This window comes from Arabidopsis thaliana, chromosome 4 (genome assembly GCF_000001735.4).
Source record: "Arabidopsis thaliana chromosome 4, partial sequence".
Classification (NCBI taxonomy): domain Eukaryota; kingdom Viridiplantae; phylum Streptophyta; class Magnoliopsida; order Brassicales; family Brassicaceae; genus Arabidopsis; species Arabidopsis thaliana.
In genome coordinates, this window is record NC_003075.7 from 12,303,154 (window position 1) to 12,317,029 (window position 13,876).

General features: G+C 36.2%; 5 protein-coding genes and 3 long non-coding RNA genes across 11 annotated transcripts; 4 read left to right on the forward strand and 4 right to left on the reverse strand.

Moving 5' to 3' along the window:
• Positions 1-1,092: 1,092 nt before the first annotated feature.
• Positions 1,093-2,244, reverse strand: AT4G23580 (Galactose oxidase/kelch repeat superfamily protein; the record flags this gene model as incomplete). The annotated part of the gene is made up of 1 exon (NM_118489.1): positions 1,093-2,244. One exon carries the CDS (start codon positions 2,242-2,244, stop codon positions 1,093-1,095), a length of 1,152 nt encoding a protein of 383 aa, NP_194089.1.
• Positions 2,245-2,539: 295 nt separating this feature from the next.
• Positions 2,540-2,962, reverse strand: AT4G07150. The gene has a single exon (NR_142102.1). It is a non-coding gene; the product is annotated as an other RNA (long non-coding RNA).
• On the forward strand, positions 2,689-2,962 carry AT4G07160. Its single transcript, NR_142103.1, has one exon. It is a non-coding gene; the product is annotated as an other RNA (long non-coding RNA).
• A 1,010-nt stretch (positions 2,963-3,972) lies between these two features.
• AT4G23590 (Tyrosine transaminase family protein) lies at positions 3,973-6,511 on the forward strand. Its single transcript, NM_118490.4, has 7 exons — positions 3,973-4,292; positions 4,376-4,715; positions 5,044-5,262; positions 5,398-5,457; positions 5,577-5,732; positions 5,836-5,929; positions 6,138-6,511. Exons 1-7 carry the CDS (start codon positions 4,042-4,044, stop codon positions 6,290-6,292), a joined length of 1,275 nt encoding a protein of 424 aa, NP_194090.2. The 5' UTR covers positions 3,973-4,041; the 3' UTR covers positions 6,293-6,511.
• Positions 6,512-7,225: 714 nt separating this feature from the next.
• Positions 7,226-10,059, forward strand: CORI3 (Tyrosine transaminase family protein). Of its 3 annotated transcripts, none has more exons than NM_118491.3 (7): positions 7,226-7,754; positions 8,165-8,504; positions 8,601-8,819; positions 8,931-8,990; positions 9,083-9,238; positions 9,329-9,422; positions 9,584-10,059. In NM_118491.3, exons 1-7 carry the CDS (start codon positions 7,504-7,506, stop codon positions 9,730-9,732), a joined length of 1,269 nt encoding a protein of 422 aa, NP_194091.1. In that variant the 5' UTR covers positions 7,226-7,503; the 3' UTR covers positions 9,733-10,059. The 3 variants fall into 3 exon arrangements, with proteins under 3 accessions (NP_194091.1, NP_001031705.2, NP_849430.1); NM_001036628.2 differs by having other exon boundaries at positions 7,466-7,754; positions 9,558-10,059; NM_179099.3 differs by having other exon boundaries at positions 7,732-8,504; positions 9,584-9,958.
• An 812-nt stretch (positions 10,060-10,871) lies between these two features.
• AT4G23610 (Late embryogenesis abundant (LEA) hydroxyproline-rich glycoprotein family) lies at positions 10,872-11,676 on the forward strand. Its single transcript, NM_118492.1, has one exon. The coding sequence runs from the start codon at positions 10,884-10,886 to the stop codon at positions 11,568-11,570; it is 687 nt and encodes a 228-aa protein (NP_567687.1). The 5' UTR covers positions 10,872-10,883; the 3' UTR covers positions 11,571-11,676.
• Positions 10,879-11,341, reverse strand: AT4G07165. The gene has a single exon (NR_142104.1). It is a non-coding gene; the product is annotated as an other RNA (long non-coding RNA).
• AT4G23620 (Ribosomal protein L25/Gln-tRNA synthetase, anti-codon-binding domain-containing protein) lies at positions 11,430-13,572 on the reverse strand. 2 transcript variants are annotated; one of them, NM_118493.4, is made up of 3 exons: positions 13,081-13,572; positions 12,820-12,949; positions 11,430-12,101 (listed from the first exon to the last, which is right to left on the reverse strand). In NM_118493.4, exons 1-3 carry the CDS (start codon positions 13,504-13,506, stop codon positions 11,863-11,865), a joined length of 795 nt encoding a protein of 264 aa, NP_194093.1. In that variant the 5' UTR covers positions 13,507-13,572; the 3' UTR covers positions 11,430-11,862. The 2 variants fall into 2 exon arrangements, with proteins under 2 accessions (NP_194093.1, NP_001190814.1); NM_001203885.1 differs by having other exon boundaries at positions 11,623-12,101; positions 13,042-13,549.
• Positions 13,573-13,876: the final 304 nt, after the last annotated feature.

Genomic DNA, 13,876 nt, shown 5'->3' on the forward strand with positions numbered 1-13,876 from the left:
TGTGTAAAATTTTTACATCTCACAACCTTTATTTTCCGATAAAATTGTGATTTTTTAATATATATTGACATGGAATATTCTTTTGATTATGCAGGTGATCAGAGCATCGAGTCAATAATCCTTAATGTTCAATAATCCAATCAGCCGCACGTAATAGGAGAAGAAATCTATTTGTTTTTAAGGCCGCCTATGATCTATATATATGAACTACCCACACCTGTTTTAACTAACAAAATCTAAAGTTTTCTCAACTAGCCAAAAAAAACCCTAAAAGGCTCTGATCCAATTTCATCCGTCAAAAATCTTATAATAAATGAACTATCTTAGGTTGACCAACGTATCTTCTTTGATCACCTTGATAAGAGAAAGATTTGGTTCAATCGGTGCCTTCGGCTTTGCCTTCAAGTTCGACAGCACCACCAGTATCTGTTGATGTCACCCCTGCGACTGCAGCACCAGCTAAAGCCAAGTACATGTATTGTAGAAAACAATGCTAAGTTTTTAAGAATCATTAAATATATATCTCATATTCTTGAGTGTTAAACAGACACGAGTACTACCAAAAAGACAGAGGAAGTTGTGGTAACTGTTTTTGCAAATTCAGATTGTATAGTGAGATTAAGTAGCGAGGTTTTTTTGAAGTAAACGCCATTTGTTATCTCTCATGTGTATTTTTCCTTGTTTGATCTCTAATGTAACAAAGTTAATAATGAAAGCCAAAAAAACAAAGCCAATTTGGCTTCTTGAAAGATTTGGGTGAAGATTTCATTAGAATGTTACACCCACACTTAAATGAAAAACTTAACACTAAATATTGGAAGACATACTATGATGATACATATCCATATCAAGACTTTTTCAAAGTCTTTACATCGGTAAAACATGTAAATAGTGGAAAAAATTGAGGCAGTTAACATTTTTAGTTGAATGATGAATGATTTATCAAAGTGAGCCAGCTTTGCAACAAGAACTTGATAGTTACATGTTGCCAAATAAAATTGCAAAAAAAGAAGAAAAAAAAATCTAAGACAAACAGTTCGACAAGACTATCAAAAAGAAAATGATAAATATTGCATGGGTGGTTGACAAAATTCACCAAACCGTAGCAGTAAGAGCATGCACTAAACCCACATAACCGTTTGGCGTTTTGGATATAAACACATTGTCAAACCACTCAAGCGTTCCCCAAATTTCCCCATTTTGGTGTTTTTCAATCGCAATTTCCGCACACCAAATCTTTTTTTCCCTATCAACAAACATATACTCCTCCCAAGAAATCGCCATTTTTCCACCATGATCCGCCAATTTAACATTTGAATGAGAAGTAGGCAAACTAGGCAATCTTCCCAAGCCCTTCAAAATTGTCCATGCTCTATTCTTGAGGTCATACCAACGTATCTCCCCCTCACAGTAACGGTAGAACACGTTCTCTACCACACAATAAGATGATGATGACGACAGACTCCATCCATTATTCATACATATGTCTGCCTCTCTCCATTTACCTTTATGCATCTTGTAAGTCACATCTTTTTCATCAGACTTCACATAGACGGTTCCTTGATAACTTACGCTTAAGTACTCAGAGCCTTTGCATATCTCCTCGCTAGGGATCTGTAGAAACTCCCAAGTTTGAGTCTTCGTATCAAAAATCTCCATCCAGTTCATTGTATCGAGATTGTCGCAGCCTCCCGTAACATATATTCTCCCATCAAGAGTACAAGCAGATGGAAACACACGGCCCACCCGCATGCTTGGAGCTTCATGCCATGTGTGAGAACGAGAGTTCATAATCATAACGCTAGACAAAGCGTTATAAGTCTTTGATCCAGTGGCATATATCGAAACGTTTTTATTCTTTGATCCACCGCCAATGGCATATACATCAGGACCAACCACTACAACACCCGGCAGGGATGGGGAGGTAAAACTGGGAGATGAAATCGGAACCAAAACGTTTTTGGAGCTATGTGGTCTGTGGCACAGAATGAACCAATGTAGTAGTTCAGAATCGGTACGGAGTCGTAAGCACGCGTAAAGACAACTCTCGGTTCGGCCTAAGAGGATTCGGGTTTGGTAAAGCTCCGTTGAAGCAAGAAGAGAGCGAAATGTTTTGGAGACTAATGAGAGAGTTGGATAATGTAATCTTGAGATGCGAGCTAAGCAGTTTAATACCAAATCATCAGGAAGCATTAGAAAACTTCTTCTAGTTCTTTTAATCGGGGGCTCTTCTCCATATTCCATGGTTGTTGATCACTTTTTTTCTCTTAAGGTTTAAGGTTGCTTGTTAAGTAAGAAGATTTCTATAACAAAAACGTATATTCTGTTTCGTTCTTTGTGTGCTCTTTCTGTTACAACGATATATATATCAAGTTACTTACCCTAACAGATCCATAACTTTATGTGTTTTCCTATATTTGTTATGTTTATCCAATTATATAAAAAATGCATAACAAAGTTAACTATTATCTTCCGATAAATTCGTGAGATTTTATGCAGGTGATAATGTTCAATAATCCAATCAGACACGTAATACTTTTTTCCAAAGCTAAATAGGAGAAGAAATCTATCAAAATAGGATATATTTTTTTAGGCCGCCTATGATCATCTATATATATGAACAACCCACACCTTGTTTTAACAAACAAAATCAAACTTTTTCACAACAAGGCAAAACAAAAACCCTAAAAGCCTCTCAGCTGCTCTCTTCGACAATGGTGAATACTTGTAGGACCAGCTTCATCATCATCATGATCCTCTTGCTCTTCATCAATCAGTCTGCTCTTTCTTCTTCTGCACGCGTCCGTCATCTAGAAGGTCGAGATCATCTTCCTCACCACCGGACACTTAGTGAGAAGGAGAAAGCTGATAAGGAACGTCTCAGTTTCATATTTAGAACGATCGAGGCTGACATCAATCTGGAGGAAGATGTTTCTCTCCGTCTTCCCCAATTTGCTCGATATAATAGGCTTCATAATTCCTATTTCAGTTACTGAATCTACTAGGGCTTTGAATTTGTTCCATTAAGGTTCATTACTTCGATTGATACTCAATGAATCATGTAATCTTTATATTTTTTAGACTTTTTATCATGACTTTTGTAAACTCTTCTTCAATTTAATTGATATATTATTCCAGAATAGTATAAAAATAAGAAAGCCTCTTTTTTTTTTTTTTTTTTTTAATATTGACATTCTTACGCTCTACGTCTAACTTTTATGTACCCTTTGATGTAATGCGTCACAATTAATTTTCGTGAATCTTTTGGATTGCTGATGTGATAATCAATTTATGTAGCATACCGAATGAAACAGATTACACATGCCATTTAAAAGTATGAACCATTGAACACCAAAATCGGTTGGTAAATATACTAAATTGTTGTGTTTTGTATATATAGTTTATCAATCTTTATCCATAAGCGTTATCAACAAAATATGGGTACCTCTTTTTAATAGACGTGCTCAGGGCATAAGATTAAGACTAATTGCATGATCCGTAATTTGCGTTCTTAATTAATAAGGTTTATCATCTTGCAGGTAGATCTAACTCATGAGTATATAATTTAATTTATTTGCTCAAGATTGAACATGAACATTATTGTGGTGTTACAAAGAGAGATAGTACGAGGTAAAACTATCATAGAAAGTGATTCAAGTTTCTTAGGGACTATAAACCAACTTGTATAATTGAAGATCCAAATATAAAAAGGCTCTGATCCAATTTCAACAGTCAAAAATCTTATTATAAATGGACCATCTTACGTTGACAAACGTATCTTATGTGATCACCTTGATAAGAGGAAACCCACGTTCTACCATGTAGGGTTTCGAGATACATTAATATTTCCATTCTTTTCTTATCTCGATACTATTATATATAATACTTACCACGTGAAATATCAAATCAATATAAAAAAAAACGTAGAAACTTTTACTATATAATCTCACTAGTAGCAATGAGGGTAAAATCACGCAAAAACAATCATCTCTCTATAAAAATAAAAGAAGTTGGTTAGTTCCAACGCTAGAGTTAAGAAATATGGCTAGCCAAGGATGCGTAGATTGGCAGTTCAGTGGCAGTGATGCAGCCGAAAAGGCCGCCCAAGCCTCCCTAGGCACTTACTCTTCTGAAATCTTCAGTCTGTGTGACCCTCAAGGAAAGCCTATTTTGCCTCCACTAAGTGAAGAGGCAGAGACCAGCCATACCGCCGAAAAGGCGGTTGTTAAGGCTGTCCTTTGCGGTACGGGAAACGCCTATGCTCCAAGTATTGGCCTCCCGGTTGCCAAACGGTAATATATACATAAATAAAGTTAATGTCCAGTCAGGGTATCCATATTTTGCATCTTAACTCTACGCTTGTATATATGATCAGTGCTGTGGCGGAATATCTAAACCGAGATCTTGACAATAAGCTAACGGGAGATGACGTATATATGACTGTTGGATGCAAACAAGCAATCGAGCTCGCGGTTAGTATTCTGGCTAAACCGAAAGCCAACATCTTGCTTCCGAGGCCAGGCTTCCCATGGGACATGGTCCACTCTATCTACAAACACCTTGAGGTCCGAAGGTATGAGTTCATCCCTGAAAGAGACTTTGAGATCGATTTCAACAGCGTTAGAGAGATGGTAGACGAGAACACTTTTGCGATATTTATAATCAACCCCCACAATCCCAATGGGAACTACTACACTGAGGCTCATCTTAAGCAGGTATTTACGTACGTATTAGTACTCTTGGAGAAGTATATATTCACATGATTGGCTAGATGATCTAGACTTGAGATCTTTTAGTTTGTGTTTACGTTTATATTGACATGGTTTTTTCTTTAAATTAAAAGACTACATCTTTGACTTAATTTTATAAGAAATATATATTTCAAACGTTGTAAACGTAACCAGCAAAGCAATACACATTTATTTCGTTTACAATTTGCACTATATTAGATAAAAAATTTACAAAATTTAAATTTTACAATCTAATAGATAACATTATTTTAGCAACCAAGGCCCTAATATTTACTTGAAAGATGAATCCCAGCTCGCTACATTGGCACGGGAACTCGGGATAATGGTCGTTTCGGATGAAGTATATAGATGGTCCGTATTCGGGAGTAATCCATTTGTTCCAATGGGGAAATTCTCCTCGATAGTACCAGTGATTACACTCGGGTCCATATCGAAAGGATGGATTGTCCCAGGATGGCGAACGGGCTGGCTCGCGTTACACGATCTAAATGGTGTCTTTAGATCCACAAAGGTCCCGGTCACTTTTTTTGTTTTGTTTAATATCGATATACGTGATATGCATCGTTTTCCTATATACTATTATATTTGATTAACTGTAAATGAAAAAATTCATTTCAATTAGGCTTATCTAGTTTTATATGGACAGGTCTTAAAAGCTGCGAAAGAATTTCTGGAGATTACTTCCAAACCACCAACTGTCATCCAGGTTTGGATCATTATTGGTTTACTCTCGTAAATGAAAAAAATACAAAAATCGATAATCCATTTATTATTGTCAATTGTTATAGTCTATGGCCAATTCACTATCATAATCTTATGATATAGGCGGCTATTCCCACAATCTTGGAGAAAACTCCTCAAGATTTTTTCGAGAAGAGGGGGATTTTTCTAAAAGACAAAGTGGATTTTGGATATTCTAAGCTCAAGAACATACCAACTCTCACCTGCTACATGAAACCTGAATCATGCACCTTCTTATGGGTATTCTATCCTATAATCATTACATGTCTAGTCTACTATAACTTTTCTTTTAATGTATTAGTTTGAAACAAACTTCTCATTGTGGATAATCCGCATAGCGCAGACCAAGCTGGACCCATTGCATTTTGTAGACATTGAAGACGATCACGACTTCTGCAGGAAGCTTGCTAAGGAAGAAAATCTCGTTGTTTTACCAGGTAATATAATCATTATCCCTCTCTAGAGTTTTCAGAAGATTGAGATTTAAGTTTTAGGGAACTATGATTTAAGGAAAAATATATTCGATTGTTTTTTTTTTTAACTTGTAATATAAAGAAATGTAGACTAAGACATGTAATCTAGTGGTTCGTCATTGAGTTACAACCTAACTTTAACACGATTAAACGCATGTTGTTGGATTGGTAGGAATTGCATTTGGTCAGAATAACTGGTTGAGGCATTCTATCGACATGGAGACTCCAAGATTGGAGGATGCATTTGAAAGATTAAAGAGCTTCTGTGAACGCCATTCCGTTATAGTTGAAGCTTCTTCACTCAAAGACGTCAATGGCGTCAACTAAAGGGTCAATATAAATTTCTTTGCCTTAAGTCTTTTACATATGCTATAATAATAAATGTGTGTTTTATTGATATGAGATCAATCATGAACACTTTTGTATCTGTAACAAATAAAATTGGTGAATTTATCACCATGTCGTGTAATGTTTTCTCATAGTTTGCAATATTTCGATCGATGTATTTCTACTTTTCGAAACATAAGATAAATAATTTATTTTCATTAGGTATAGCTAGACTGGTGTGAAAATACCATGGGAGCACAAGAACATCTATATTGACCTCCTTAATTAGCCATTCAAATACATTTGGTCATGTCTTATATATGGCTCAAAAGCATGTTGAATCGGATTCGTACTGAATAGCCAGGAGTACTTCCTAACCCGAACTAACCGGCAACACCGATCGACTAGATTGAGATTCTAATTAAGAAAATGTTAGCGTGCAACTTTGATAAGTTTGATAAGCTTTTTATCTACTTTTTTTTGTTCAGTTTAGATCATAATGAAGGAAAAATTGATTCCTACCATTGGATATTTTGTCTTTAGTAACAATATTTTTAGGTTTACTTAATTACATAATTAGTCTTGTATGTTGATCTGATAGTTTTCTCAATAATAAAATTTAGTATTAACTATTACGTCACATTAAAATATACTTGTTTTAAAATTAAATATAAATTTATGCATGACACGGATAACCTTGTAAAGATAATAACAACGAGTAAATCATGAAATCGTACGTTACTATTTATATTTTAAAATGGGCAAAACATAACAAAAAACCATGGGTGGTTTTCCTCCTCTCGTCGGTCGAAGACAGAGACAAAAAATATTTAAATACGTAAGAATCTTTGCTTCTTCTTGATGCTGATGAGTGATGAGTAATCGACAGAGTTATTTTGTTTCTTTTGTATAATAAAGGAGATTGCGACTCTACAAGAGAGGGCTAATATAGCATGCATTAAGATCAATCATACAGTTTACTTAAACAAGATTTAAGATCACCGAAGGCTCGAGATTCGAGATACATTATTTTCTTTTTGTCTTCTATGTTGATGTTAATATCCCACGTGAGATATCAAATGTTTAGAACAATGTGAAAACCATTGGCAAAAAAATGAAAAGTGGTTGGGAATTTTCACTATATATTCGACTTCGTAGCAATGAGAGTTAGTCACCCAAAAACAAAATCTAATAGAGAAAAATAAGTAGATATGGCAACCCTTAAGTGCATTGATTGGCAATTCAGCGGAAGCGAGGCGGCCAAAGATGCTGCTGCGGCCTCCTTAGGCTCATATACCTCTGCACTCTATGCCCTGTGCGATCCTCATGGCAAACCCATTTTGCCCCCACGAAATGAGATCCTGGAGACCAGCAATACAGCCGAAAAAGCAGTTGTTAAAGCTGTTCTTTATGGCTCGGGAAACGCCTATGCTCCTAGCTTAGGCCTCGCGGCCGCCAAAAGGTAATATACATAAATACATTATTATTGATAACATGTCTACATAAGATTTCTTGAAATTTCCATATTACAAACAGCTCCGTATTGGTACATTTTATCTCTAATGGTTATGTGCTGAAAGTGTAACTAGATCCAATTTATTTTGGTAGAGTCTGACTTTGAATTTTGGAACGGTCGTTTTGTTAATTTGTTCACAAAACCTTTCCAAAATCATTTGTCATTTTTGGTATATATGCTTAAATGAACATTTAGTTTGGTTTAACTCAAATTTAGCAATCCCAAAATTTTGGAACTTGGAAGGGACCAAATATTTTTGATTAAATTCTGATTTAGCCCCGTTGGACACTTCTATTTTGCATCCTAACTCTATTTATATATCTTTGACACAATCATTTTTGCTTCCGTATTCTCAGTGCCGTAGCAGAGTATCTAAACCAAGGTCTTCCAAAGAAGCTTACCGCAGATGACGTGTTTATGACTCTGGGATGCAAACAAGCTATTGAGCTCGCGGTAGACATTCTCGCTAAACCGAAAGCCAACGTTTTGCTTCCGAGTCCCGGCTTCCCATGGGACCTAGTCCGCTCCATCTACAAGAACCTTGAGGTCCGCCACTATAATTTCCTTCCAGAAAAGAACTTTGAAATCGACTTTGATAGCGTCCGAGCGCTCGTGGACGAGAACACATTTGCCATATTTATAATCAACCCCCACAACCCCAATGGTAACACCTACTCCGAGGCTCATCTCAAACAGGTATTACATAATTATATAGATTCTTTAGTCTTGGCTACTAGTGAAAGCATTAACTTACTTACCTTGTTTGTTTCTTGTATAATTTTTGAACCGCAGCTGGCTGAACTGGCTAAGGAACTCAAGATTATGGTGGTTTCTGACGAGGTTTTTAGATGGACACTCTTTGGTAGTAACCCTTTTGTTCCTATGGGAAAATTCTCGTCGATCGTACCAGTGGTTACACTCGGATCCATATCAAAGGGATGGAAAGTCCCAGGATGGCGAACTGGTTGGCTCACGCTACATGATCTAGACGGTGTCTTCAGAAACACCAAGGTCCGATTCTTTTTAAATTTTGCCATCACTTTATAAGCAATGCATTATTCATATACATTTTAAAGTACGTTTTCTTAAAAAAATTTGGCCTATATTGCTATGCGTGGACAGGTCTTACAAGCTGCTCAAGATTTTCTCCAGATAAACAATAACCCTCCGACAGTTATCCAGGTATGGACGGTTCGCTTTTCCGACAAATTTGGACTAGTACTCTCTCACCCTAAGAGTGACCAAAATATTTCATGTATTGTTCATGCATGTAGGCGGCTATTCCTGACATCTTGGAGAAAACTCCTCAAGAGTTTTTTGATAAGAGGCAGAGTTTTCTGAAAGATAAAGTAGAATTTGGTTATTCTAAGCTCAAGTACATTCCTAGCCTCACTTGCTACATGAAACCCGAAGCCTGCACCTTCTTATGGGTGAGTATTCTATTATATTAGTAGCGCAGTTTTAATCTTCTTTAATTTATTTTGAGACATTCTTCTCATAAACATTTATTGTTGTCGCAGACCGAGCTTGATTTATCGAGCTTTGTGGACATCGAAGACGATCAAGACTTTTGCAATAAGCTTGCTAAAGAAGAAAACCTCGTCGTTTTACCAGGTAATAGTTAATAAATCTCTTTTACTTATGGTTTCTTAGCCCTCTCTACAGTTTCAACACATAGTATCAAGTTATAGGGTTTAGGATTTATAGAAAAAATTATTCGGACACTACTTAATTATAAACATAATTAAGGACATGTTGTGTGTTGGATTTGATAGGGATTGCATTCAGTCAGAAGAACTGGTTGAGGCATTCTATCGATATGGAGACTCCGGTATTGGAGGATGCATTGGAAAGATTGAAGAGCTTCTGCGATCGCCATTCCAACAAAAAAGCTCCCCTCAAAGACGTCAATGGTGTTAAGTAAAGGGTCAATATGGTTATTTGCCTAAGTCATTTACGTATGCTATAATGATAAATAAATGAGTGTTTCTTGGTTTGAGGTAAATCATGAACACTTTAGTGTATTTGTAACAAATAAAATGGGTGCACTTAATATCAATCGTGTGTAATGTTTTCTCATAGTTTGCTATATCTTTGTGTATATCTATCTACTTTTCGGAAATAAAATAGATTGTCTGCATTTACCATTGGAATACATATACATATATACATCTCTTAACTACTTCAAAATACTTTGGACTTGTCGTGTCGTGTATTTTTAGAAAAATTATGAAGAAACCCAGTTTTACCTTCTCCTTCTTCTTTTTTTTTCAATTTGCAACATCAATTTTCATATAAGAAATAACTTGGAAAATACTTTGTCCATTCTGCTTTATAATTAAACACCAATCGTAATCACCAGAGCCAAGAAGTTATAAGCCACCACTAAAATTAAATCAACTCTTCCCCAATTCCTTTTCGTTTTCTAAGTCAATAGTCAAACACAAATCAGTCTTTTCGTCAATTGTAGATGATTACGTTGTAACAAGGACAAGATTCAATAAGTTTTAAACTGTATGGTATATTTAAAATCGAAAAGCTAATTTTATACTAATATTGTTTACACTAAATTTTTTAGCTCAAAAATAGTAAGATATTTTTATATTTTTGTGCCAATAAATAGTAAGACTAGATATGTTAATTTTGTCTACGTGTCTCCGACCATCGGATTGGTTTTAAGGAAATGTTATGTGGTAACATATATTTTTTTTCCCACAAATTTGCTTTATCCAATCACATCAAAGATTTGAATCAAAAATTAGAGGATTCAATCAAATTTGCTTTATATGAAAAATAGAAGATTTGCTTTATCCAATCATATCAAATATTAAACGATTAGAAGATTCAAATTTGCTTTATAAACACCAATCAGACCAATCACATTAAAGATTAGAAGATTCACAATACTAAAATCAACTCATCCCACTTTACATTCCCTTGTCCAAGTCAATAGTCAACCCTATTTATTTTCTAGGCAAACGCGTTCTTGAAAATTATATCTCCACTACAAACGAAATCCTAATATATACATATTTCTACTATATTGTTAATTTTTATATCTCCAAAGTAAAGAAAATGGAGCTAGCCATGAGTAAGATTAACGAGGATCAAGCTAAGCCTTTAGCTCCACTTTTTCTCACTACCCGAAGCGACCAACCAGACGAAGAAGATCAGTACCACCACGACCGAACCAAATACGTCCATTCACAGACCAAACTCATCTTATGTTGTGGTTTCATCGCATCTTTAACTATGCTCATCGCAGTCACCTTCATCGTGCTCTCCCTCACGGTTTTCCATCTCCATAGCCCAAACCTCACCGTCGATTCCATATCTTTCAACCAACGGTTCGATTTTGTCAACGGTAAAGTCAACACGAACCAAAACACTACAGTCTCAGTCGAAATCTCGTTACATAATCCTAATCCGGCGTTGTTTATAGTGAAGAACGTTAATGTTTCGTTTTACCACGGTGAATTGGTGGTGGTTGGAGAAAGTATTAGAAGAAGTGAAACTATTCCGGCTAAACGGACGGTTAAGATGAATCTGACGGCTGAGATTGTTAAGACAAAGCTACTAGCATCTCTACCAGGTTTAATGGAGGATTTGAACGGTAGAGGAGTGGATTTGAAAAGCAGTGTTGAAGTTAGAGGTAGAGTGAAGAAAATGAAGATTTTCAGGAAAACTGTTCATCTTCAAACGGATTGTTTCATGAAGATGACAACGAACAATTTCTTAACGCCTACATTTCAATGTTTTTAAGAAACAATAAATGGCAAAAAACAGAGCCAAATCTAAAAGAGATTAAATTTTGTTTCCCTTTCTACGCTTATTAGAGGTCTGTAAATAAAAGTAGTTGATTGTGAATAGAAAATAAATGCATTGTAGAATCAAAAGATAGGAAATATTTCATCTTCTGGCAACACTAATAATAACACATAAAGAAACCTCCATCCGAAAGGACCTTTAGAGTTCTAAGAAGATCGATCCATTCATTTTTGGTCAACATTTGGAGATTGCACCGGATAATCGCAGTTAATATGACTCACCGGTGTTATTTCTTTTGCGTGTCAGACGATTTCTTTTGCGTGTCAGTGACACGTCCTCCGGCGACCTTAACAATGGGTTCGTCTTTGGACTTTATAAGCTTTAAAGCCGGATGAACCTTGAGGTCTCCCATTACTAGCTTTTGTCCGATATCCAATTGGCTTAGATCTACTTCTATATATGGTGGGATAATCTCTGCTGGGCATAGGAACTTTACTGTTCTTTTAATCGTATTCAGAGATGCTCCTGCCAAAAGATTAAGAAATAGTGATCAATATCAAAATCTAACAGGAAACTAGATGCTGCGATCTACAAAATTGGGTAGAGAGTAGCCAGAGAAATGAAACTTCAAAATCCCAAAAATGGGTAGCCAGAGGAAGATACAAGCCATTATAAGATGTATAATGCAAACATAGATTTCTTTTAAATCGAGTTAAAATTTTGTAAAACATCAACCATAACGTCACTTGAAGTGATGATTACTTGCTATCGACTAAGCTTAGCTCAGTCTGATCCAAGAAAGGGTAACTGAAACCCGAGCAGTATCACTTCTCTACAGATTAGAAGCTCAATGAGCTCCAATGACGTCAAGAATATATGTGTGGCCTTAACTACTTCAGGAGTTAGAAACCGTTGTATTAATCCTGCATTTAGCATATCTACTCAAGCGTACAGGACTATTCGTTCACAGCAATCAGAAGTCAAAAACCACATGTTTGATCACTATCTCTCTTCCAAATCTTTAACCACATTTCTCATCTATTTTGTTCATTGCCTATGATTCGAGAAAAGAAAATGCTATCCAGAAACTCATACTAAGAACAGTGATTCCTATGTAAGCACCTTAACAAACTCATGTATATACTCCTCTATTCTCAAATGCTTATCAAAATGCTTCCTTTATTTTCTTTTTGATTCCTCACTAAAGATCCCAATTATAAAAAACTAGCAAAGGGTTTATTACCTTTCTTCAATCCAGGAGAAACATCATCTCCAATGAACACAAGAGGGATATCAACTTTCAACAAAGCACCTGGAGGCGCTCTTATGAATGTCACATTCAGTGGAGCATCAGTCCCAGAGTGCAAATGAATCTGAAATCACATAGCATAACATTTCTAAAAACTCAATACATAAACCAATAATCCAAACACACCACTAAACCAAACATTGAAAAAATGCAAACTTTAATCAATTTCATGAGTGAGAGAAATGGAGACTTTACCGCTCTAGGCAAGGCTCTGACTTTCTCAATAACCTCATCAGAACCAATCTCAGCTCGAACCTCAACATCAAAGAGCCTAGAGAGGAAAAAAGAGTAACCCAAATGATTCACAAGCTTCCTGATCTGATTCGTCTGAACTGAAATAAGCCTCTTGTTTCCTCCGTGTTGTCCATCCTCTTGTTCGAATATGATCGAAGGAACCCGACCCGCTTTACGCTCTTTCGCTGATATGCTCTTGCCGGAGACAGACCTTGGAACGGCTAAGATCGTCTCTGCGTGTTTTGGATCGGGTCGAGGGAATCCAGGGAGGTAAGTTAATTGGGTTTCTTGGATATGATCTAGGGATAGAGCTGCGTTCGCCGCCGGAGAGAATAACCGGAGGTTTTGTAGGGTTTTGGGTAGTGTTTTTGCACGACGGAGCAACATTGTTTGCTTTTTACCAGTGAGAGAGAGAGACGACGACGAAGTGAGCAAATGGGTTTAGGAGCTGTGTTACAGAAATGGGGTTTCTCTAATAAAACGACGTCGTCGTTTCTAGATTATTCAATGGGCTTTAAATGTTATGGGCTTTAACTTAGCTCAACCCATTATAACTGCATTTGATTTGAACAAAGGGCAAAAGTCAGATGCTTAATTCAACGGATATTCCATTTGTTGTTTTTGTAAATGACCAATTTGCTCTTAATGTATACCACAAAGGCTTTAGTGGAATATATTATGGTAAGGGTGAAGTCGTCTGAACAAAAAATATGACTCCATTTAAGTAGCTCGTCTTGTTCTCTCGACAAAGAAAAAA

Coding starts and splice junctions, on each gene's coding strand:
- AT4G23590 (NM_118490.4), top strand. CDS start 4,042: ATGGCTAGCCAAGGATGCGTAGATTGGCAGTTCAGTGGCAGTGATGCA. Junction 5,263..5,397: donor GTGTCTTTAGATCCACAAAG/GTCCCGGTCACT, acceptor TTATATGGACAG/GTCTTAAAAGCTGCGAAAGA. Junction 5,733..5,835: donor AATCATGCACCTTCTTATGG/GTATTCTATCCT, acceptor CGCATAGCGCAG/ACCAAGCTGGACCCATTGCA.
- CORI3 (NM_118491.3), top strand. CDS start 7,504: ATGGCAACCCTTAAGTGCATTGATTGGCAATTCAGCGGAAGCGAGGCG. Junction 9,239..9,328: donor AAGCCTGCACCTTCTTATGG/GTGAGTATTCTA, acceptor TTGTTGTCGCAG/ACCGAGCTTGATTTATCGAG. Junction 9,423..9,583: donor AAACCTCGTCGTTTTACCAG/GTAATAGTTAAT, acceptor TGGATTTGATAG/GGATTGCATTCAGTCAGAAG.
- AT4G23610 (NM_118492.1), top strand. CDS start 10,884: ATGGAGCTAGCCATGAGTAAGATTAACGAGGATCAAGCTAAGCCTTTA.
- AT4G23620 (NM_001203885.1), bottom strand. CDS start 13,506: ATGTTGCTCCGTCGTGCAAAAACACTACCCAAAACCCTACAAAACCTC. Junction 12,950..13,041: donor CACTCATGAAATTGATTAAA/GTTTGCATTTTT, acceptor ATGTGATTTCAG/ATTCATTTGCACTCTGGGAC. Junction 12,102..12,819: donor TTCTCCTGGATTGAAGAAAG/GTAATAAACCCT, acceptor ATCTTTTGGCAG/GAGCATCTCTGAATACGATT.